Consider the following 26233-nt stretch of genomic DNA (forward strand, 5'->3'; position numbering starts at 1 on the left):
GTCACAACACAAAGTCTGCTCTTCTGTGGTGGCTTTACTATTTAGCACTTCGCCAAGTCAAGTCTTTCCTCCCGTTGTTCATCCCCGGGGTGGACAACTGGCAGGCAGATTAGCGAGTCGTCAGGTATTGGATCAGGGGGAGTGGTCCCTGCATCTGGAGGTGTTTCACCTCCTGTGTGTCCTGTGGGGGACACCCAATGTCGACCTGTTTGCTTGACTCCACAAGAAGGTTCAGAGTTTTGTGGCCAGGTCAAGGGATCCTCTGGCCGAAGCCACAGACACACTAGTGGCTGCTTGGGGTTCGTATCGGCTGATCTATGAATTTCCTCCACTAAAACTCCTGCCGAAACTGTTACGCAGAATAGAGGTGGAAGGGATTCCGGTCATTCTAGTGGCCCCAGACTGACCTCGCAGGTCTTGGTACGTAGACCTGGTAAAATTGGTTGCCCTTGCTCCTTGGAGGTTTCTTCTCAGGGAAGATATGCTGTCTCAAGGGCCGATCTTCCACCCTGCTTTACAGTCGCTGGCTTTAACGGAGTGGCTGCTGGAAGCCAGGTATTTAAGGATAGAGGTCTTTCTGACTCTGTGATTCCTACACTGTTGAAGGTCAGGAAGTCTACTTCCAGGAAGATCTACCATCGTACATGGAAATCGTACATTTCATGGTGTGAATCGTTGAAAGTGCACCCTTGTTTTCGGTAGCTAGGGTTTTGACTTTTCTTCAAAAAGGGGGTTAAACAGCATTTTGGCTTTGTGCACTATCCAAGGCCAAGTGTCAGCTTTGACTGTGTTTTTCCAATGCCCTTTTGCTACGCATGCCCTGATTCGCACTTTTATTCAGGGGGTGTGTCATATGGTGCCTCCGGGACGATCCCTTTTACCTCCGTGGGATGTGAACTTGGTGTTATTGGTTCTTCAAAAACATCGTTTTGAGAACATTAGGGAGATTCCCCTGCTTACATTATCTTAGAAGGTTGCCTTTTTGGTGGCTATCACTTCTGCCCGCAGGGTGTCTGAACTGGCTATATTGTCTTGCCGTTCACCTTATCTGGTGGTCCTTAGAGATAAAGTGGTACTTCGACCTAATCAGTCGTTTTCTTGCTAAGGTTGTTTCTGATTTCCATTCGAATTAAGACATTGTGCTGCTTTCACTCTGTCCTAAGCCCAAGCTTTCCTAGGAAATTGCTTTGCATTCTTTGGATGTGGTTCAGGCAATTAGAGTTTACCTGGTGGCTACTGAAACTTTCAGGAAATCAGACTCTCTTTTTGTCCTTACTGAAGGGCCTCAAAGGATTGGCTGCGTCTGGTGGATCAAGCAGACGGTGGTTCAGGCTTCTTCACTGAAGGGTCAGGTTCCTCCTTTCGCGGTGAAAGCATATTCTACTGGAGCGCTGAGTGCCTCTTTGGCTTTTCGCCATCAGGCGTCCGTGATGCAAGTTTGCAAGCGGCAACTTGGTCGTCAGTGCACACGTTTAGAAACTTCTACAAGGTAGATGTGTTGGCATCTTCAGATGCCTCTTTTGGCCGCAAGGTTTTGCAGGCTGCTGTTTAAAAGAGAAAACTTTAATCTCTTTGAGGGTGTATGTTTTGTTAGGTGAGCTCCAGTTGTTCCTGGTTGAGCTCCTTGTTACCTGTTTGGCTACGTTTAGCCTTTGGGGAATTATATTCTTCTTTGTGTTGTTTTTCTCACCCCTCATGATAATACTGCTTTGGGACATCCCAATGGCTAAGAAGATATGAAGCTGTGTCTGTTAATGAACGATAGAGAAAACTGGATTTTTGTACTTACCGTAAAATCCTTTTCTCTGAAGTTCATTGATAGACGCAGCACCCGCCCCTCTAATTATGAGTGGAATGGGGTTGTTGTGTTCTAAACACTGCTTGCAACGAAACTGTGGGCTGTGGGACAGCCCCATAGGCGTGGTGAAAGCTTTTTCCTACCTAGTGTCCTATACCTGATGGGAGGAGCATAACCAATGGCTGAGAAGATCTGAAGCTGCGTCTGCCAATGAACTTCAGAAAAAAGGATTTTACGGCAAGTACAAAAATCCAGCTGTTTTGGGCACCTGTAAGCTAAGCCTAAACAGAAAAAAAATCTCTTTAAATATCTTGTTGGTCTTTTATGTAGCTAACTATAGTAATTATGTCCTGCTGTTTTTTTTTTTTCTCAAAAGCTTTCAAAGCTGTGAAATAAAGCGATCAAATGTTTACATGTTTACTTTGTTTGCTAAAAACCTAAAAAAGAACGTTCAGTGGCTGCTAGTTAGTATTTGTGAATGGCAAAGCTTCTAGTAGACCTCTTAGAAGCTGTTGTATGTGTCCATTAGCTGCTCACAAAAAAAATCTTACCTTTTCTAAAGGCTGACTAAAATAATAATTGAAATCATGCCTACTTTTTAAAAGAAGGAATTTTGCCAGTGCATTAGACAGTAGAACCACTGCTGGGAAATGCATTTTCACAGTGTTTCATCTTCTTTCATATCCTGTTTTATTTACAGCTGGAGGAGTCTGAATTTACCAGTGCTGCAGCAGTAAAGGCTCGGAAGTCTATGGAAGCCGAAATTGAAGATCTCCATCTTCAGATTGACGATATTTCCAAAGCTAAGACAGCGGTAAGATACATGGTGATATGCGCCATCTTTTTTGGCATTTGTCTGTTTTGATCTGCCGAAGCTGTTTCTTGTCTCAGCGTATAAAAGTTAATCGTGTCTTATTCTTTTCTGTCCAGTGGTGAGTTTCCAGACCTGCCTAAAAAAAAGTAGTGCTTTCTGTCTATGCAACTTGCTGGTACTCCCATCCATCATATTTGTGCCACATGTTTCCTGCTATATTTAATCTGACATCCTTTTGTTCTCTCCACCTGGTCAGTTCATTGTAAGATGAGTACTCCCAATCATCCCTTATAGATACATTGACAGGTAGTTATACTTGACTATAGTAGATCAGTATTGTGTAAATACATTTATAACATTGGTTTGTATTACCCCAAATTTCAGATAAGATTACATATTGGCATTATTTTTAGAAACTGGAATGTATTTGTATAAATGAATGAGACAGGAGTACTTACTGCTTACTACAAATTATAAAGGGAATATCAGAGGAAGTAAAGGAAAAAATACATAGTTAATATATACTCACCAGCCCCTTTATTAGGTACACCTTGCTAGTACAGAGTTGGACCCACTTTAGCCTTCAGAACTACCTTAATTCTTCGTGGCATAGATTCAACAAGGTGTTGGAAACAATCTTCCAAGATTTTTGTCCTTATTGACATGATAGCATCACACAGTTGCTGCAGATTTTTTGGCTGCACATCCATGATGTGAATTTCCTGTTCCACCACATCCCAAACGTGCTCTTTTGGATAGAGACCTGGTGACTGTGGAGGCCATTGGAGTACAGTGAACTCCTTGTCATGTTCAAGAAACCAGTGGTGAGATGATTTGAGCTTTATGACATGGTGCATTATCCTGCTGGATGGAGCCATCCGAAGATGGGTACACTGTAGTCATAAAGGAATGGACATGGTCAGCAACAATACTCAGGTAGACGATGGTGTTTAAACAATGCTCAATTGGTACTAAGGGGTCCAAAGTGTGCCAAGAAAATACGTCACCACACCACCAACAGCCTGAGCCCTTAATGGGTGGATCCATATTTTCACCTTGTTTACACCAAATTCTGACCCTACTATCTGAATGTCGCAGCTGACGTCAAGACTCCCCAGACCAGGCAGCATTTTTCCAATCTTCTATTGCCCAATTGTGTTGAGGCTGTGCAAATTTTAGCCTCAGTTTCCTGTTCTTAGCTGACATGTGTGGCACCCAGTGTGGTCTTCTGCTGCTGTAGTCCATCTGCTTTAAGGTTCCATTTATTGTGCGTTCAGAGATGGTATACTGCATACCTTGGTTCTGTAACGAGTAGTTATTTCAATTACTGTTACCTTTCTATCATCTTGAACCAGTCTCCCCATTCTCCTCTGACCTCAACAAAGCATTTTTGTCCAAACAACTGCCGCTCGCTGGATATTTTTTCTTTTTCAGACCATTCTCTGTAAACCCAAGTGATGGTTGTGCGTAAAAATCCCAGTAAATCAACTCAGTCACTTAAATCCCCTTTCTTCCCCATTATGATCCATTGAGTTGTTGCCCCTTTATTGGCTGATTAGCAATTTGTGTTACCAAGCAATTGAACAGGTGTACCTAATAAAGTGACAGGTGAGTGTATATCTGCAATACATACACGTCCCCCTATGTTTTATCCCTATAGAAATTCTGCAAGCACTAAATTCCTATCTGGGCAGACAACAGAATGCCTTGGTGCACTTAAATCCCAGCCAGCATTGTCAGCCCTGCCTGGTGGACTACAGAATTCTGCACTCTTAGGCCTACTCCGATGCTTACATTGATTTCTCTCACAGTAAAACAATACTGCTGCTTTAAAACCTAAGAGCCTCCTGACAGTGTGTGTGTATAGGGAAAGGGTTCTTTGGAGATGTAGTGCCAAGTGCCACGCGGTAACCCCTCTTTATAGACACCTTTGTCCTTAATTAACCCCTCCATTGCTGTACACATTTGCTGAGCTCATTATCATCTTGGAATGGAAGTATAATGCTAGTGGGGGAAAGCAGCCTTGAAATGACATTTTCATTTATACTGAGCTTAAGAAATGTCACTCTTTAGCTGTCCGGTTTTCTTCCCCCAGTAGTAATAAGATAGATGACAGTCAGGCTGAGCCAGGGAAGTCGTTTTGCTTTTGGAATTACGTGCTAATAGATTCATTAACTTTCTGAAGCCTGCATTATTCTCTTTATTAACAGTACCACCCCTCCCAAACCAACTCGCTCTCTTCTTCCAGCTATATTGCAGTCCAAATTTTCATAAAAACTTACAGAAATGTATTTGGGCTTTTTTTTCTGAATAGTTGTACGTCTGCAGTGGGGACTTGGGAACCCTAATGAGGAAGTGGGCTATCTGTGTTTCCAATAGCAACCAGGATCTGCTTTGATCTCTTCTCTGTGCTAAAAAAAAAAATTACAGCTTAAATCTGTAACTGTAAATCTGTAGAGTAACCAAAACACAGTTCCAATACGTTTGTAAAAAAAAAAAAATGCCACTATGTTGGTATCCTATTGCACCCTCTTTTGCCTACAGTTATGCATTGTAAAAAGGAACACCCAAAGTGTACCCTTCATACGAAGTGTAATGTAATCGATGTATGTCATCAGATCAGTAGGTTGTGACACCAGTCCTTTCACTTGCCCCAAATATAGGCTTATCACACATAATGCCACATTACTGTAATAAGAGGAGGAGTAAAGTTACAATGCGACCTCAGGGCACCACTGTTTTTGTCATGCATCTCCAAAAGTAAATTCTCTGTCTCTCTGTCTCTCTCTCTCTCTCTCTCTCTTTCTCTCTCTCTCTCTCACTCTCTCATCTTGGGCAGCATCGGCATGTTGGTTGCTCTCAAAGAGCCAGTTGTATCTGTAAGACTAGATGTTCAGAGCACCCTACCATCAGAATTCAAGAGTCCCCCACCCTCCCTATTAGCAGAGTGATTCCCCCTTACATTGTTCTGCTTCCAAAAAGATGATGGGGGCCGAGCTGGGAAGCAGAAAGTGCAGGGTCTAGAGGAGAAGCAGAGGAGGGCTGGAGTCAGCTGCCAGAGTCTGCGGAATGCTGAGACCAAGGAGGCAGAGAGGGGTGCTGCAACAGCACAGAGAAGTGTAGGATCTGTAGAAGGAGGTCTGTCCCTCCTCTCTTTTGCCAACTGCTGAGACAAGGTGGGGGTGGAAATGAGGGGGGTGCTATAGCTGCAGGAGAGGTGCGAGGGCCCATAAAATGGCCTGGCAGGGCAGATTCGGCCTCTGGGCCTTGTGTTTGACACGTGCTATAGAGGTTGCCGTCAGGGGGGCAGGAAACCAGACCACACGGGGATGCAGGTATAATAAAGCCGTTTATTGGAGCAAACAAATATAAACGCACAGCAAGAGTGAGGAAGTGGGAGCAGGAACAAGCCGGGGTCAAGTAAAGAAGCTGGTAGTCATCCAAGCCGGGGTCAAGTCTAGACATGGGTAGTCTGCCGATGCTGGGTTGAGAGCCAGGAGAGTCGTCAGCCAAGCCAGGTCATACACAGAGGAACACGGAGAACAGAAGACTGCTAGCAGAGATGCACCTTGGAGCACAAACACAATTGTTTAATCGCTAATAAAGGGGATTTCCAGTGGAGAGTAATTAGCCATTGTATGGCTACACTTATTGTATGGTTAAGTCTCATATATGGGGGGTGGAGATAGCTGTGATGGATGTGAATAATGGACAGCTAGTCTTTGATACATATTTTAAGGAAGTAACTGTGGGGAATGTGCTTTTATACCACAATAGGAAAGCCTAAGTCTCTTACTCCCATGGCTACTACTGCTTCTCAGTGAAATAGTTCCTTTCACTGTTTACAGACGTCCTCTTCCAAACCAAGGCTAAGCACCTTTCGTCAAAAGCCCTGGACTCCCAAGTCCAACAAGCCTGTCCAGAAGATGTGAGGGGACATTTTTTGGCATTTGCTCCAGTCTGGATCCCCTGGGTTCATTCTGTCATTTCACGGGGGTAGAAAATATAAATTGTATCTCTGCTATGTCTTCGTATATTCCCTTCAAGTCTGCCAACTTCAGCCCGAAAGAAGGCAGATTTAATGACCACTTTGCACCAGCTTCAGGCACAAGGGAGTGGTTTTACTTCTTGCTTTAGAAGAACACTTTTAACACTTTTTTCTATTAAAACCTATTCACAGCCCCAAAACAAACTGGGGGCATCCACCAAATACTGTTACTAAAATTTCTAAACCCACTTGTTTCCTTAAAGTTCCACATGAAAACCCTTAGGCCAAAACTGCATCCCTCAGTTTGATTCTGAATGAGGGTTCTGGACCTAATGGTAGCCTCCTACGAAACCGTATCTTTGCCCAGTTTCGCTACAGACTTCTTCAATTTAATACACTTTCAACGTAGAATAAACAAATCCAATCCTTGCATCGCACAATGCTTTTGTCCAGGCAGAAAAAGCGCTCCCTAGTTTTCAATAAATTCTTGAGATGGAGCATCTTGTTTAACTGATCCAAAGTTGGCATTCTACGCTCATTTATTTTTAGACCAGGTGTCACTTTTTCAGTGTGAACTAAATCCATACAACTTCTATTACTGGTATTAATGAGATTATACTAAAAAAGTAGGTTTAATCTCTGGTCCACAGATAACTACTTCATTCTTCAGTGTTTTATTGTATGTTATAAAGTGGAAAAATAAAAATCCTCAGTAAATGTAGTTGTTGTAGTTATTTTAGTAGGGTGCTATTGTATGCTGTTTGAGTTTAATGCATGCCTTATTTTATATGTTTGAATGGCAGCTGGAGGAGCAAGTTAGCCGCCTGCAGAGAGAGAAGAATGAGCTGCAAAGCAGAATGGAAGAGGACCAGGAGGACATGAATGAGCTCATGAAGAAACATAAGGCAGCTGTGGCTCAGGTAAATTCCCTTTAATATCTGTGCTGTTTCACAATATACTCCTTACAATGTCCCCTGATGTTGAGTTTATTGATTGAGATGGATTGTTAGTGAGTTCCAGAAATTCTGAAGAACTATGCGAAGCAATGGGCTCTAAATTAGCTTCTGGGGGATTGCAAGAATGTAAGTAAAGTGTTAATTGGCGAGTAACGTCAGCAGGTCATCAGTATTAACAATATCCTCTGTGATTGTAATACAGTAAAACCTTGGATTGCGAGCAATATTGGTTCCCGAAACATGCTTGTAATCCAAAGCACTCTTACATCAAAGCAAATTTCCCCATAAGAAATAATGGATATTTGTTCCACAACTATTTACTCATAAATCCCTCAGTTTATAGTCAATGGGATAGGTTGTGTAACCATAAAATGTCCATCCACAGATGGCACTCTCCACAAGGGGATTAGAAGCAAAATCCGGCAGGAGCTACAGAGTATAAAACAGGCACATCTTAGTATGCAGGCATGCAGTCAGTCTGCAATTGTGACTGGGAAGACTACCCTGCAGTAGAGCGATCTGAAAGCGAGGCTTGAATCGCTGGTGGAGCGTAGTGTGGAAGGGATGGCGTTGATGGCGGTGCAGAGGACAGTCTTTGTGGACAGCTTTACTCCAGATGCCTGCAAACTTAGATGTGCTTGTTTTTTTTTTTTTTTTTTAAAAACAGTGAGGTTTATTGAAACTTTTGGTACAATACAAAAATAAACCGTGCATTGAAACTGCGATCAGATTCATAACACATTGGGGTACAAAAATACAAATATACACAGTGATTAACACTTAGAAACAGAACAGACATAGTAAAAATAAGGCAGTAGTCAGTGACTCTCTGTCGGCCCAACACTCAAACAGACAATATTGGTTTAACAGGGGCGGTCAGCATAAAGTAGTTACCCACTGCACTACTGAGCCGTATCAGGGCACTGCACCCATTTGTCCCAAATCTTGTTGAACTTCTGAGGGCACCCCCTATGTTTATATAAAAGTTTATGAAATGGGATGACACTATTAATTTCCTTAATCCACAATCCTAGAGTAGGAGGAGTAGGTCTCATCCACCTCCTGGCTATCAATTTACGTGCTATAAACAAAGTTTCCTGAAGAAATATGACAGTGGATTTGGGCATCTCTCCATCCGGATAGACCCCCAGGAGACACTCCTTAGGGGAGAGTTGTAGTGGAGACCCCATCTTGTCATGCAGAAATGTGACTACTTGTTGCCATAGAGTCTGTAATTGGGGACAGCTCCACAATAGATGAAAGAAGGAAGCATCAGGGTCTCCGCACATAGGACAAGAGGGGACCAAGTCAGGGTGATATTTGGACAGTCTAAGTGGGGTGAGATAAGCCTGGTGTATTATAAAGGTCTGGGTTAGGCGATCCGACAGTTTTGGCGACACTCTGCAGCACGTCTCCAGGGCATCCTCCCATTCCTCATCCTCCATGGCCCCCACACTGCGCTCCCAGCGGGTCTTAAGTGCAAAAGCCAAAGTGGTCGAGGAAGGTGTGTGAAGTTCAGAGTAGAACATGGAAATGAGGTGACTGGGTTCTGTACTTTTAACAATCTCAAGGGTGGTAACCGATTCTATCTCAGGAGGGCCGTCAGGGAATTGAGATCTATAGGCATGGGAGAGCTGTAAGTATCTGTAGTGCATGGGGCCCTGGAGCGCAAACTGGTCTTGCAAGGTCTCGTAAGACCGTAGACCAGTGGTCGTAGAGATATGGCTAAGGAGAAGAATACCCCTCCCGCTCCATACCGACAGGTCAGGGATGGAGAGGAACTCACGCAATGAACTATTATGCCACAGAGGGGTGAATGTGTGGAATGGAGGGCACCGAAGCCTGGACGCTACCACCTCCCAGATCCGACAATAGTGGTATAGAAGAGATCTGGGGTACAGGGGCTCCGGCGAGCCCCTGACGCCCCTAAGGATAACTAGGAGGGGGTCCCCGAGGGGATGAGCCCACCCAGGGCAGAGCAGGGTCAAGAAGCGTTCTCTATCCGTTTTATCTATGTGAAAGAACTGGGACAACTGAGCTGCCAGATAGTACAGATTAAAATCCGGCAGGGCCAATCCCCCTAGATTTGTAGGATTCTTGAGTTTGCGCCAGGAGATCTTGTGCCGGTTAGCACCCCAAACAAAGGTCTTGAGGAGTGATTCCATCTGCTTAAACAGCCTGAGTGGCAGGTAAGTAGGAGAGTGCCATACAACATAGAGAATTTTGGGAAGGAGAATCATTTTAATTAAATTGACTCTACCCATCACTCCCAGAGGTAATTTGGACCATACTTGAATTTTAGCCTTAAGCAGAGGGAACAAGGGTTGAACGTTATCCGGGACATAATCTGCTGAGTTAGCTGTCACTTGAATCCCTAAGTATTTAATGCGAGATACACATTGTAAGGCCGGGTTTGCGGGGGCGATCGCCTGCGGGCTCTCGTCAAGCGGGAGAATTTGTGACTTATCCCAGTTTATCTGAAAACCGGAGAATCGTCCGTACCGTTCAATTAAAGAAAGGGCCGTGAGCAGGGATTCTCGAGAGTCTTCCAAATATAACAAAGTGTCATCCGCATACATGCTGATCTTCTCCTCCAGCGGTCCCTTACGTAGGCCACGAATCCCGGGATGTGCTCTAATGGCCATCGCCAGGGGTTCCGCGGCCAGGGCATACAGCAGGGGGGAGAGGGGGCACCCCTGTCGAGTGCCACGGGATAAAGGGAAGGCGGTCGACTGCCAGCCGTTTGCCAGGACCCTAGCTACCGGGGCGCTATATAGAAGTTTGACCCACTTAATAAAATTAGGTCCAAAGCCGTAGCGGTCCAGGCAGGTCCATAGAAATGGCCACTCTACCGAGTTGAATGCTTTAGCTGTGTCCAATGAGACCACCACCCTGCCACCCATTCCGTCGTGTTGTGCCTGGAGATTCATGAATAACCGGCGAAGGTTAAATGAGGTGTTCCTCCCAGGCATGAACCCGGCCTGGTCCGAGTGTATGAGTGAAAGGATCACCTTGTTAAGACGGAGGGATAAAATTTTCGCAAGGATTTTAGTGTCTACTGGGAGCAAAGAGATGGGACGGTAAGACTCTGGGGCATGTACGTCCTTGCCCGGCTTGGGGATGAGCACAATTAGCGCCTCCCGCATAGAAGGGGGTAGGGTTGCATCTTTGAATAGAGATTGAAACAAAGCCAATAATTTAGGAGAAAGGAGTTCCGAATATTGGGAGAAGAATTCAATCGGGAGGCCGTCTAGGCCGGGGGCCTTAGATCTAGGGAACTTGGACACGGCTGCTGCAATCTCCTCCACAGAGATGGGTGCCTCGAGGGTCGCCAACTGGTCGGGTGTCAAAGTGGGAAAGTCAATAGAGTCCAGAAAGTCATGCATGTCAGTGCAGTCAGCGGGGGCCCTAGAGGTGTAAAGTGTACTAAAAAATGATCGGAAACACTGTGTCACCGCAGCAGGATCAGTGATCTCATTACCCAGGTCATCCTTTAAAGTAATAACTACCGGGGGCCTATCCTCACAATGGACTAAATATGCGAGGAGTTTCCCCGCCCGCTCTCCATGTGCAAACAGATTCTGCTTCTGAAAAAACATCTTAGATTTCGCCTTCTCATATTCAAGTTGGGAAAGGACTTTAGAGGTCAATTTATACTGGGATTCATGTGTCGGAGTCAGGTCCGCCATAAAGGCCTGTTCAGCTTCAATTAGATTTGTCGTTGCCCTGGAGATCTCCTCAGCAGCCCGCGCTCTAACAGCTTTGATTTTGGAAATCATAGTGGATCTGGCGAACAGTTTAAATGCCTCCCACACTGCAGCCGGGGAGGCAGTGCCCTCATTATCAGAGAAGAATTGTGTCCAGGTCCCCTCAATGTCGTTCCCATCAGACACCAAGGGGAGCCAGGCGGGATTCAGGCGCCAGGCCGGGGGAGGTCTATTGCAGGGCAAGGACAACAGTATCCAATAAGGGCAGTGATCAGACAGAGTCCGTGGGGCGAAGCCTGCCGCCAGTAACCTGGGGAGCAGGGTTCGAGACAGCAATATCAGATCAATGCGTGACATGGAATGGTGTGCAGCCGAGAAACAGGAGTACGCTCGCTGAGCGGGGTATTTGCTGCGCCAAGAGTCGGCCAAACCAAAGCTCTCCAACAATCGGGAGAACCTGGTCGGGGACGACCCCGGCGGCGCCTGGGAGGCGCCACCGGATCTATCCAGACCCGAGTCCATCACATTGTTAAAGTCACCCAGCCAGATCACCGAGGCCCCCGGGCATTGTGCCATAAACGCCAGTCCCTCCATAATAATCACAGCAGAGTAAGGGGGGGGGGCACATAGAAAGCCATCAGCAGCATCAATTCCCCATAGACTGACGTTTTGAGAAAAACATATCTACCCATTGGGTCGACCTGAGATCCTAGGAGCTGGAAATGTACCGATTTGGCCACCAGAAGCGCCACACCCCTGGAGTGCGAGCTATAAGCAGAGTGCTGCACCCAGCCAACCCAGGGCCGTTTGAGAGACTGTTGTACGCGGCCCTCCAAATGTGTCTCCACCAGAACTATAATATCAGCCCGTACACGGCGTAAAACATTAAAGACAGCCGTCCGTTTAATCTTATCGCGCATACCCCTGACATTCCACGTCAACAATTTCAATGCGGCCATGGCAGGGGTAATACAGAGTGTGGAGCGGAGGCTCCCAGGATCTCAGGCAAGAAGGCCACAGAACTAACAAGTCCACAGTCATACACTAGCAGTAATAAACGGCAGCAAAAGAGCAGATAGTTATTACTTGAGGTCAATGTGCATAGAATAGAAACAGTATAGAGATTGTACCAAATATAAACTGTAAACAATGGTAATACCCCAATCCCCCCTCCCTGCCCTGCACCAACCCCAACTTGTGCGGGCATGTTCCCAAACAAGTGCCTCAACCAGAACAGGCCCACATGCGACTGGTAAAGAGCAAGATCAGGAGGCCAGGGACCCCCTGGGTAGTCAGCAAAAATACAGCAAAATACAATTAGGACAAGCAAGGGGGCCCAGGTCCAGCAGAAGTCGCAGGGGGCAACAGGGGAGTTGGGCACAAACACACGCCTTAGCGGGTGTAGGGGGCGAAAACCAACAGGTGTATCGCTGGGTAGCAAGGCCTATGGGCAGGTGGAAATCCATAGGAAGAGAACAGAAAAATCAGTTCCATCTGTGGAGCTAGGGCGCTCCGCCGGTCAAACACAGGAGCAGTAGTGCAGGGAAATGAGGGGGGAGGGGGGGGGAGGGGGATGTAAAGTCTTGAGTTCCGCAGGATCTACAAAACCCCCCTCCACCTCTGCAGCAGCTTAAGGTATAGGCAATCAGGGAGAAAGTATCATGAAGTCGCCAGGGCAAGGTGGTCAGGCTCTAGCTTCCAGTCCTTCTAACCAGGAGATGGCGGCTTCCGGATCCTCAAAGAAGTGGGCTCGGTCCTCACCCTCCACTCTAAGACGGGCCGGATACAACATAGAGTATTTGATATTCTTAATACGCAGCCTGCGTTTGACCTCCAAAAAGCTCTTGCGGCGCCTCTGGACCTCAGCAGAGAAGTCGGGGAAAATCGCTATTTTGTGATTTCCAAATGGAATGTTCCCCTTAACTCTGGCCAGGCGTAATATGGCATCTCTGTCCCGATAGTTCAGGAATTTAGCGATGAACGTGCGGGGGGGTGCACCCTGAGGGGGGGGGACGCCCTGAGAGGCGATGTGCACGTTCCACAACAAAGGTGGGCGAAAAGGATTCTCTGCCATATGTCTGAGTGAGCAATTGTTCCAAATAGGATGAGGGGTCTGCACCTTCAGAGCCCTCCGGGAGGCCAATGAACCGCAGGTTACAGCGGCGCAGCCTATTCTCCATGTCATCTTGTTTTTGAAGGATAAGGTGTACTTGTTGCTGCAGCCTGTCTGAGGAGCTTTGCAATGGGGGGAGGGAGTCTTCCACCTCGCTAATTCTGTGTTCAGCCTCACCAACTCTGTCCCTTAGCTTCTGCATATCCTGACGCATCAAAGATATATCTACCTTCACCTCCTCGATTTTAGTTGTCAGCATGGTCTGGCAAGTGGCAATCGCTTCCAAAACCTTGGATGTAGCAGGGCTCTCAGGCTCCTCCACCACAAGCGACGGGCCGGCGCCATCTTGGATCGGGGCCTCCTTCTCCAGCCTCCGGAATGCAGCCAGTTTTGCCGCAGCTTCAGAGCCTTTCTTCGGCGGAGACATGCGGAGGTCAGTGCCGCGGGTGTGCGGGAGGTGAAGGGAGGATTATCGTGCCCGGAGGGCTGCAGGATTAGCGGTAAAGGATATCGGTCCGGCGGAGCTCCTCTCACACACGTCCTCTCACATGCTGCGCCAGGCCACGCCCCAGATGTGCTTGTTTTAATCATCAACCATGTGAGTTGCTAAATGTTGTACCTTCATTAAATGTAACCATATTGCTACACTTAGAGGCGCCTCTCTTCTCTTTCATACTCAGTTGTGACATGATGCTACTTGTATATGAAGACATTATTTGTTTATCAAGTCAAAATTTATAAAATAAAATGTTGCTTGTCTTGCAAAAGGCTCTTAATCCAAGGTTTTACTGTATAAGCAAAAAGACCGAAAGACTTAAAACATACATTTTTGAAAATTGGTGGTATGATCAGAATATTTATATTCATATGTGATATATCTTTTATCCTATTGATGGTTTTTAATTGTATAAGAGTGTTGCAAATACAGAAGATAGCTGCAATGTATGATAGCCATGCTACTCCACACAGGTAGAATCTTAAATGACATTTAGCCCCGGTTCACACTTTTGCGTGTGCGGGGTTTCGCATGTAATATCGGAGCGCACTGCTCCGACATTACATGCGATCGGCTGTGCGGTGCGAGTTTAGCCATACAGTTTGTATGGCTAAATTCGCACCGCAGCCGCACCAAACACGCACAGGACCCTTTTTTCTAGCCGCATCAGGATCGGATCGCACAGCGGTTCACACTTGTGCGATCCGATCCTGTGCGAGCTGCACGATCGCACTGCGATATGCGATCAAACTGGGGGTGTCGTTAAGATTACATTGACACCCCCAGCGTATCGCATATGGCAGTGTGAACTGCCGGGGGTGCGTGTGCGATGCGGGAACAGGCTGCGAATTCGCAGCCTTCCCTCATCGCATATATGTGAACCGAGCCTTAACCCAGCTTTGGGACATGAGTTTAAAGTGATTCTAAAGGTATTGTTTATTAAAAATAACAAACATTTTATACTTACCTGCCCTGTGCAATGGTTTTGTACAGAGCACCCCAATCCTCTCATTTTTGGATTCCCTGCCAGCAGTTATGGCTCCTGCCCCCTGCGCAGTGCCCCCAATACCAGACGTCTTGCTATGAGGGCACTCAAGCAGGCTCGCTCCCGAGCCCGCGGTCCTGTGAATAGACATTGTCCATTCACACACACAGCATGCCTCGGCCCCGCTCCCCCTGCTCTGTGAGTCAATGATGGTAGATAGACCCAGAACAACCACTGCTCTCATGCCCATCGCTGGATCGAGATGGGGCTCAGGTAAGTATAAGGGGGATAGGGACTGCATCCTGAAGGTTTTTTTTCTTTTACATAGAATGCATAATGCTAAAAATAAGTTCTGCCTTTAAAACCACTTTAAATAACACTGAAAATATTGTCTGTATAGAGTTTGTATTTTTTCATGTGTTTGCCTGGTTTCTTCTGGTTGCTTGAGTTTTCTCCACAACCCAAAGACATACTGGTAGGTTAATTAGTATCTCTTAAAATTGCCTCTAGTTGTGTATGATTGTGATTATTTTGTGAGCTCTTTTGTGGGACAGAGATTAGCTATGGGGTTGATTTACTAAAATTTGTGCATTTTAGCCAATCAACTCCTAACTTCAGCTTGTTCAATTAGGCTTTAACGATAAAACCTTCAAGCTGATTGGTGTCTATGCAGAGCTGCACCAGATTTTTCATTCGCCATTTTTAGTAAATAGACCCGTATATGTCCATCCTCAGTTGACTGGTAGTTCACTTTATCATCCAAGTTTGTGTAGCTTTGAGCCAGTATTACACTAGGGATCCTGTGTAGTAGCAACTCATCAGCAACAGGAATATTTTACAGAGCAAAACATGGTACAGAAATACCTGCTTTCATGTGACCAAATCAGTGAGGGGCAAATCGATCTCTGGCCACTTACATTCTACAGCAATTGTATCAGTTAAAGAGGTTGTAAACTCATTTACGATTTTTTTTCTTTTTTTTTTTACAAACTGAGAGAGAAACACATAATGAGCTAGTATGCATCGCATACTAGCTCATTATGAAATACCTACCTTAGAACAAGCCCCCGCCGTGCTGCCCGCTTACCTCTATGACGGGCAACGTGCTCTGGCATCCGGCCATCTGATTGGCCAGAGCCACTGTGACGTCACTCCTGCGCACGCATGCGGGAGCCGACGGTCACGGCACGGGGCTCTGAAGGAACGGCACCAGCGGCCGTTCCTTCAGAGCGCATGCGCCAGTGACATCACTGGCTGCGTGTAAGGTAAATATCTCCTAAACGGTACATGTTTAGGAGATATTTACAGTACCTATATCTAAGCCTTATCATAGGCTTACCTATAGGTACAACTTGCAGAGGAGGGTTTACTTCCTCTTTTAAGGAGTGTTGTCTCACTCATCCAGGCAGGACAGGGGTGACACTTGTAAGCGGGTCAGCATTTTCTCTGCAGATAGTGCAAAATGGTATTAATACTGAATACTGGTGTGTATGTCTTGGGCTGATAAGACCGATATTTGCTGCTCTGGTATTTTCTTTTTAGTTCAGGGGTTCCCATTTTGTCTTGTTACTGCAACTCCATATTTCTTTTTCTACAGGGGTTACCACTGAGTTATTTTGTAATATCCTTGCATTACTTGTTAGCCTTTTTGCCATTAGTAGCAAGTTCTTTGAATAGTTAGTGTTCATGAGAAAATAAATGTTTAGTGTACTGCTGTGGATAAGCCATAGGTCACAGCCTGCAGCACCCAGGGTGGTGTGTTCGTTCCATGCTCTGCTTGTCTGAGCAGAAGACCGCTCACACAAAACTTTGCTGTCTGGAAACATCCAGTTTAATTAAATGCACAACTATATCAATAGATTATCTGCTTGTAATGTATATAAAGTGAATTGATTTTTTACTTTGGCCCAGTTAGTTGAGCCTGGGAATCCAGAGAGCGTGCAGACTTTATTACAATAAATATTTCTTTGCTTTTGCTGAAGCGGAATCTTTTTCTCACCAAACCATCCCATGAAACCTGTCCTTTTGATTCACAGTCCTCCCGAGACCTGGCGCAGATCAATGACCTGCATACTCAGCTGGAGGAAGCCAGTAAAGAGAGGCAAGAGTTGCAGGAAAAGGTAAGAGAAGCTTTCTTACTCTCATTAGCTGGGGTATACAGTAATCAGTGCAGACATGCATGTTTGTGGACTGGATACAGTATAAATTATTTGTAATATGTCACCTGTGTTTCAGCAACCATATTGTGCTGAAACATTAGTCACTGGAGCTTACAAATTAACTCAGAATATACAGTTGCATATGTCATCATTCATGGGCTGTTTTTTCATTATACAATCAGCTAAGCCACAAAAGAGCTGCACCCAACAGGGAATGATCAGACATATAGCAGTTAAAGGGAAATTTGGACAAAGCACATATACATTTGTAGATGCTATGTTTGGCAAGACTGATTTCAGGCGACTAAAAACTTCAAAACCTGTTTACAACACAGGGGGTCACTAATTGTGTGGAACCATCAGATGCACAGATATAAATGGGACAATAATTTTTGTATATTCCAAAGTGCAAAAATGCAAATGTGTGAATCAGACCCAGGGGCTCATTCGCGCATAATGTAGTTATTGGCTATGTTTCTGCACAATTTAAATGCCAGTCACTAATTGGACACGTAGCAAATAGCAAACAATTGTTTTTATGTGCCCTGTTTTACACTGAAATGCAGATGGGAGATGTGGTGAGATGAAATAAAATGCCAGAGTAGCATTTTACCGCAAGCACCATGTAACGTGCTGCTGTGCCAAAACATGGATGGTCACCTTTGACACTTAAAATAAAAAATAAAGTAAATAGTGTGCTGAAATGTGCATCGCACTACCCCCTCACTATGGATCGCTGTGGTTAGCCGCCCAAATGCTAAAGCGACAAGTTTGCATGCAGGCAGTATGAAAAAGCCCTAAAGGCCCATTTACCAGGGCCGGATCTAACATCTGATTTGGGGGTGCAGCAAAAAAGTCAGGGGTTATAATGTCAACAGTATGTGTGAGTCATTGACAGTCTATCACACGGTGTCACTACCTGGGAAACCCTAGTAAACATAACCTGTGCCCCCTTATATCAGATGTCCTTATCAGAGTCCTCTTTACATCAAGACTACTCATCAAAGTTGCCCCTTATATCCAGTTTCCCAATCAAGAGTGCCCCCTTAAATCAGGTGTCCCCATCAAAAGTGCCCCCTTAAATCAGGTGTCCCCATCAAGAGTGCCCCCTTAAATTAGGTGTCCCCATCAAGCGTGCCCCCTTAAATTAGGTGTCCCCATCAAGAGTGCCCCCTTAAATTAGGTGTCCCCATCAAGAGTGCCCCCTTAAATTAGGTGTCCCCATCAAGAGTGCCCCCTTAAATTAGGTGTCCCCATTAAGAGTGCCCCCTTAAATTAGGTGTCCCCATTAAGAGTGCCCCCTTAAATTAGGTGTCCCCATTAAGAGTGCCCCCTTAAATTAGGTGTCCCCATCAAGAGTGCCTATTTAAATCAGGTGTCTCCATCAAGAGTGTCCTCTACATGGATTGTCTGCATCCTACTGGCTCATGGATCATTGGGTGCACATGGGGGGGGGGCACAACTAAAATCTGGGCCCAGCACCCCTCTAGGTCCAGCCCTGCCATTTACATTGATGCATTACGGTAAATGTGCTATGCGCGTAGGTTCACTGAAATGCTATTCATATAAATGGCACCCCAACACAGCTTTCCCAATACATAGTAATGCATTACCAAAAATAGTGAATGCACCTGTTTTGGTGCATTGGAGTACATTTAATGCAACACACACACACATTTCAGTCGGTTTTCAAAGGTACCTTACGTGTATAGCCTGGCATGTCTGTTTCCTAGTACCAGCTAAATATGGAATTTGTTTCATGCTTCAGGGTGTCAATATTTGTATAAATGACTTTGAGTTTTCTGTAGAAACCACCAATGATGACTATATACAGATTTAATATGCCTAATAACAGCAGTTGTGTAGAAAGCTTGAGAATAATTTGATAAAACTTGAAACACATAATTGCTTTGAAAATAGAACCTTTTTATCTTTTCAGAAGGACTTTTATCTACTTTTTACTTAATTACTACACAAGTCATAGCAAGATTGTGAATGCAGACAGAGGTCACAATTGACTGTATCTTTATTAATGCAATTAGAACACTTAAGCACAGAGTGAATACAAATGGGTTGTAGTACATGTTCTTGATGTAATGTGTAGGCTTCTTCCTGTCATTACCATACTGCAGTGTTTTAATGCATCTTCAGATCTCTCTTGTGGGAATATTCTAAAGAACTATAGAAAGGGAAGCACAGCGATATTTTCAACAGCTGTCAATCACAAGTTTCCTTTGTAACTGCCCCAAAAAAATAGAATTATAAAATGTACGACATCATCTTTAGAATAATTTTTCTCACCCGCATTGTAAGCCATGTTAATGTAAAGTGAATTTGTGTTGCTTTATTGAGCGACATAAATATGTTGTGCCTAATTCAGCATGTTATGGTAAAATGCTACCTTTTGACTGTCAAGTAGTTGCACTGCACCTGAAAATCACTTTCATTTCCAAATGTACTCTATGTGCCTAATGGCAACAGACTGCTGAAATGTACTTATAATGAGCTCTTGTAATGCCATTAAGAAGCCATTTTGTTTTCAGAGTTCAGATGCCTTTAAATTATCTGCTTATGATGGCAGTTAATGCTATTTTAGACCTAACCTGGGATTTATTAGTCTATTTGTTGAGGAGAATGATTTCCCAGTATGGGCAAAAGCATCAGGATTATTTTAAAGCCAGCACTTGCAGCATTATATTCTCCTGTTCACTTTACCTGCTGCCCCTTTTGCCAGGAGATGAATCCCTGGGTAAGATCTAAGTCAATCCCAATGGTACTTACATAAGGCTGAAGAATGTCTTCCCACCCCCATGTGACATCAATGGGCCAATCACCTAATTTCTCCTCTTCAGCATGTCGGAGCTGAGGTGGGCAGTCTCTGCAGTAAATGCTCAGCACTGCTGACCCTGACATGATGCAGTTATCAATTAGGTCTATTATCTATTATTTCTTCAACCACATTTTAAAGGAAAAGTCCACATTGCGTGTACTTTTTATAATGAAGATGGAAGGTTTACACAGAGAAACCCCATGTATAGGGACCGCCTCTTTTCATATCTGTATTGCTTCCATTGTGTAAAATACTAGGTGATCTTGCTAGTCTCCCTGCTGTTCTATTTTAAACTGACCACTCTAGGTATGAGAACACATCTAGCCCAGTGTGGTCAGTTTTCTGGCTCTGCTGGGAGAACCTTTTTAGGCATGTTGGAAAAATGATGTAAACGAGGAATGCTTTCAGAAATAGAATTATTAAGTGTTAATTTTTATCATTTAACAAAATAAAAAAAAAAAACAGAAGAGAAATCCAAAATAAATGAATATTTAATGTAACCACCCTTTACCTTCAAAACAGCATAATTTCTTCTAGGTACACTTGCACTTGTTTTTGAAGGAACTCGGCAGGTAGTTGTTCCAAACATCTTGGAGAACCAACCACAGATCTTCTGTGGATGTAGGCTGCCTCAAATCGGCCTGTCTCTTCATGTAATCCCAGACAGACTGAATGATGTTGCGATCAAGGCTCTGTGGGGTCTAAACCATCACTTCCAGGACTCTATTCTTTAGGCTGAAGGTAGTTCTTTTTGGCTGTATGTTTGGGGTTGTTGTCCTCCTGTAGAATAAATTTGGAGTCAATCACACGCCTCCCTGATGCAACATTGAGCACACCATTGATCCTGACCAAATCTCTAACTCTATTTGCAGAAATGCAGCCCCAATGTTGCAAGAGACCTCGAACCATGCTTCACTCTTGCCTGCAGACACTCATTATTATACCGCTCTTCAGCCTTGTGGTGAACAAACTGCCTCCTGCTACAGCCAAATGTTTCATATTTTAACTCATCAGTCTAAAGCACCTGTTGCCATTTTTCTGCAACCCAGTTTCTATCTTTTCCTGCATAGTTGAGTCACTTAGTCTTGTTTCCACATCAGAGGTATGGCTTTATGGCCCCAATTCTTCCATGAAGACCACTTATGGCCAGACTTCCCTGGACAGTAGACAGGTGTCCTGGGTCGTACTGGTTTCCACCAGTTCTGTGCTGATGGCACTGCTGGACTACTTCCAATGTCAAAGGGAAGTAAGCATGAGTCTTTCATCTGCTGCATTAAGCTTCCTTGGCCGACCACTGCGTCTACATTCCTCAAGATTGTTTGATCAATAGTGTCCTCAATGCTGAGAAATACAGTCAGAAACCTATCCATCATACCATACCATCAGGGTGGCGTGTGATTGGCCCCAAATTTATTCTGCAGCAGGACTATGGCCCAAATATGCCGCCAATGTCATTAGGAACTATCTTCAGCGTAAAGAAGAACAAGGAGTACTGGAAGTGATGGTTTGGTCTCTCACAGAGCCCTGATCTTAACATCATTGAGTCTGTCTGGGATTACATGAAGAGACAGAAGGATTTGAGGCAGCCTACAACCACAGAAAATCTGTTGTTAGTTCTCCAAGGTGTTTGGAACAGCCTACTCGCTGAGTTCCTTCAAAATCTGTGTGCAAAAGGTACCTAGAAGAATTAATGCTGGTTTTAATTGGGGATAGACTGATTATCGGCAAGGCCGATATATCGAGGGCCAATATTTACTTTCCCCGATATATCGATATCGGCCCCGGAACTGGCTGATATTTCCGATATTTTTGAGACATCATTCTGGCTTCTTAGGCAGCCTCCCTCGCCTTGGACAGCCTCGTCTGGAGTCTGGACTAGGCTTGTGGGAGTGTATCACAGCCATACACCCACCCACAGCAGCTCGGTGCCAGCCACCCACAGGCACTGTACCAGCGAGCCAGCCAGCCACCCACAGGTCCTGTACCAACCAGCCACCCACAGCCCCTGTGCCAGCCACCCACCCACCACAGGGTGCCAGAGAGCCAGCCGCCCACAGGCCCTGTACCAGCCAGCCGCCCACAGGCCCTGTACCAGCCAGCTGCCCACAGCCCCTGTGCCAGCCACCCACCCACCACAGGGTGCCAGCCATCCACCCACCACAGGGTGCCAGACAGCCACCCACCACAGGGTGCCAGCCAGCCACTCACCACAGGGTGCCAGCCAGCCACTCACCACAGGGTGCCAGACAGCCACCCACCTACCACAGGGTGCCAGCCATCCACCCACCACAGGGTGCCAGACAGCCACCCACCACAGGGTGCCAGCCAGCCACTCACCACAGGGTGCCAGCCAGCCACTCACCACAGGGTGCCAGACAGCCAGCCACCTACCACAGGGTGCCAGACAGCCAGCCACCTACCACAGGGTGCCAGACAGCCAGCCACCTACCACAGGGTGCCAGACAGCCAGCCACCTACCACAGGGTGCCAGACAGCCAGCCACCTACCACAAGGTGCCAGCCAGCCAGCCAGCCACCCACCACAGGGTGCCAGACAGCCAGCCACCCACCACAGGGTGCCAGCAAGCTAGCCATTAAGCATTAAACAAAAAATAACATGTTCAGTACCAGATATGTGTCAAAAATTGTCTTTATTTTTCAAAACTTTAAATGTACAAAATATTGGCCCATATCGACCGATACGTTGTGACCAAAATATCGGTATTGGCCCTGAAAAAACCATATCGGTCTATCCCTAGTTTTAAGCCCAAGGGTAGTTGCACCACATATTCATTTGATTTAGATTCTTCTTCTGTTTACTCACTTTGATAGATAGAGACACTTTCTTGATGTCTTTAACCAATTAACAATTGTAGCATATCCTTTCCTAACCCTGGAAGTAACCTGGTAATTGTTACTTTTTGATAGTCGTCATCCATTTGCAATTGACATTTTGACGAATCATAGAACTTGATTGAAAAGCGCTAAGCAAACATTATTACACTAATGCAAATTGTGACATCGACCCCTAAGTTTCAGTCTAATGAGGCATAATATAATCTATGATAACACATATCTCAGACGTCAGGGTGAGCCTTATGGGGTTCACGGGCGCTAGGCCCAAAACATTGATCCATCAAACTGTGCATTCATATATTAAACACTGCATCATTAATTTAAAGAGTGCTGTGGTCACTGCCTCTGTATTTTCAGTTGAGCCAGGAGGGAAAAAAAATCACTGGGCTGGAAGAAATGATTTGCTGGGATGCAGAATTAATGTGTATGCTTTCAGGTGATGAGGAGCCACAGGCTGAAGATATGTTTTGCATAATATATTATTCTTGTACTGTTTGCTTAGCTGTAGTTTAAACCTAATGCTGAATTGTGTAGTACAGTGGTGGAGACGTGCTGCCTCTGGCAAAACCTCTGCATGGTGGAATGGTCAGCATTTGACAAGCAACGTATGCAGTCCTTTATGCCTGCATGTCTTCTGTGTTGTATCATCCATGTTCCTCAAAGGGGTCTGCTGCAAAACAAAGGCTGCAAGTAAGCTGTAAATGGTGGCGTAAACTAGAATACAAGCTGCTTTACATATAATAAAAACAAGAACAATCGTCTATAAAAAATAGTGGAAAAATAAACTGCCATGTTTACACAAACACTGTGCTTCCATTAAATGACCAAGAAGGAAGGCAGCAGTTAGTAGAAAAATATCTGTTTTAATACCCAGCTTATCTGAAATATACATGCCTAAGCGATTGAGATTACTGCAAGTAAATATTACTCCCAGGGGCGAACTGAGCAGTCGGGCACTTCGGACGTGGTCCGAGGGCCCGGCCGGTTAGGGGCCGGCCGCGAAGTACAGAATTAATTCACCCGATGTTGTCTCTGAGAGACATCGGGCTATCGGGGCTACGTAAGTGGGAAGAGGGGAGGGGCCCGGCAGCCGGCGCTACTTAGGAGGGGCCCGGCACTGCCTACTTCACTCCTGCATCAGATGCAGGGCAGAGAGGCAGCCTCAGCTAGAAATCTCCTCCTCCTCCTCTCTTCAGGCATCAAGGCATGGATCACTGGACCCTGAAAAAAAAAAATCCCTCCTTCCATCTGGGCGGTGGCAGAGAGAGGGACAGGGGGAGGGGCCTAAAAGTGAGGGGGAGGAGCCGTGTGAGACCAGGGGGAGGAGCCTGAAGATGAGGGAGAGGAGCCTGGAGACGAGCGCAGTGGCACTGATACCACCACAGATGAAGATTTCTCCATACCATCTCTGGAAGGTAGGGCATACAAAATGTTTATATCTTTATGCTGTCATAATCTGGCTGTGAATATTATTGTACCAGCCACCCATTGTGCCATGCCCACAGTCTCTGACTGCCCCTTGTGCCATGCTCACAGTCTCTGACTGCCCCTTGTGCCATGCCCGCAGTCTCTGACCACACATTGTGCCATTGCACAGTCTCTGACTGCCCCTTGTGCCATGCCTGCAGTCGCTGACCACACATTGTGCCATGCCCACATTCTCTGACTGCCCCTTGTGCCATGCCCGCAGTCTCTGACCACACATTGTGCCATGCCCACAGTCTCTGACCACACATTGTGCCATGCCCACAGTCTCTGCCCCTTGTGCCATGCCCGCAGTCTCTGACTGCCCCTTGTGCCATGCCCACAGTCTCTGCCCCTTGTGCCATGCCCGCAGTCTCTGACTGCCCCTTGTGCCATGCCCGGAGTCTCTGACTGCCCCTTGTGCCATGCCCGGAGTCTCTGACCACCCCTTGTGCCATGCCCGGAGTCTCAAACCATCCCTTGTGCCATGCCCACAGTCTCTGACTGCCCCTTGTGCCATGCCCACAGTCTCTGACTGCCCCTTGTGCCATGCCCACAGTCTCTGACTGCCCCTTGTGCCATGCCCGCAGTCTCTGACTGCCCCTTGTGCCATGCCCGCAGTCTCTGACTGCCCCTTGTGCCATGCCCGCAGTCTCTGACTGCCCCTTGTGCCATGCCCGCAGTCTCTGACTGCCCCTTGTGCCATGCCCGCAGTCTCTGACCGCCCCTTGTGCCATGCCCACAGTCTCAAACCATCCCTTGTGCCATGCCCGCAGTCTCGGTCTGCCCCTTGTGCCATGTCCACAGTCTCTAACCATCTCTGGTGCATTGTATGCAGCCTCTGTGGACAGTAATGTAAGGGGGAGCTCTATGGACTCTTGTGTAAAGGGGGCTGTGGTGACCAGAGACTCTTTTACATCAGAGTTTCCCTTTACACCAGAGTCCATAGCAAAGCCTCTTACATCAGAGTCCACAATGTTCTCTTTTATGTCAGAGTTCCCACTTACACTGTGAAGGAAAACCCTGTGTTTGGTTTTATTAACCTGACCTTCATATAAATGGAGAAATACGTTTTTGGCCTTTTGTTATACCTAAACACATTGCTAATCAAACTAGTAACATGTGCAAACAATATATAGCTTAAATATTGATATTTGCACTGTTTTGCACTGAAATTAGCCATTTTATGTAATTTTTTGAATTGTCTGTAAAAAATGTGGCTCTGTTAGTAAATTTGATGTGGCACTGTCTTGTAAATTTTGGACACCCTCCCCTCAGCTATGTATCCTGAGCGCTGCTTTCCCATCTCCTGCGTCTGGGCCTGGCATAGCAGGTGCCGCCCTTCTTCTGGAGGCAGGGTGTGGGTGTGGCTGGAGGCAGAATGTGGGTGTGGCTGGAGACGGGGTAAGTGTTGACTGGAGGCGGAACATGGGTGGGGCCTGGAAAGGGGCTCTTAATTTATTTTGCCCGGGGGCCCTGAGGGTTCTCAGTCTGCTCCTGATTATCTCACTAGAGGGAGCACTTGCATGTTGATATTTTGGGTTATATTTATTACACGTACTTGTATATCGCCTTCAATTTACACAGCACTTTACACATATATTGTACATTCACATCAGTCTCTGCCCTCTAAGAGCTTACATTCTATGGTCCCTAACCCACATTCATATATACACATACTAGGGCCATTTTTAGACAGGGGCCAGTTAACCTACTAGCATGTCTTTGGAGTGTTGGAGGAAACCCAAGCAGGCACAGGGAGAACAATCCAAACTCCAGGCAGGTAGGGCCAATACTGGGATTCAAACCAATGGCCCTAGTGCTGCTAGGCAGAAGTGCTAACCACTTAGCCACTCTGCTGCCCATCCCTTTTGAGCCAGCAGGTGACACTTACATCTGCATTTCACTGTCTGAACATTTAATAATTTTGTTTGATGTTAAATCCCTGTTTTACTGACTTTATTAGCTGGAGCCAAGTTTTACACAAAATTTGAGTCTGATGTTTCATTCAGACAAACTGAACCTCAAAGCAGGCAGTATCCATTGCATTGTCTCTTTAACCTTCCTA

At 45.8% G+C, this 26233-nt stretch overlaps 1 protein-coding gene across 7 annotated transcripts in view; it reads left to right on the top strand.

Annotated features, from left to right (window-relative positions):
• The window catches only part of MYO18A (myosin XVIIIA), a 572782-nt gene that overhangs the window by 493402 nt on the left and 53147 nt on the right, over positions 1 to 26233 (top strand). For all 7 annotated transcript variants that reach the window (XM_082245147.1, XM_082245143.1, XM_082245145.1 and 4 more), the window contains 3 exons: positions 2499 to 2612; positions 7404 to 7520; positions 16894 to 16977. In XM_082245147.1, coding sequence (XP_082101273.1) covers positions 2499 to 2612; positions 7404 to 7520; positions 16894 to 16977 — 315 coding nt within the window. The remainder of the gene's footprint in view (positions 1 to 2498; positions 2613 to 7403; positions 7521 to 16893; positions 16978 to 26233) is intronic.

Source organism: Pelophylax lessonae (genome assembly GCF_965119305.1).
Source record: "Pelophylax lessonae genome assembly, chromosome: 2".
Lineage (NCBI taxonomy): Eukaryota > Metazoa > Chordata > Amphibia > Anura > Ranidae > Pelophylax > Pelophylax lessonae.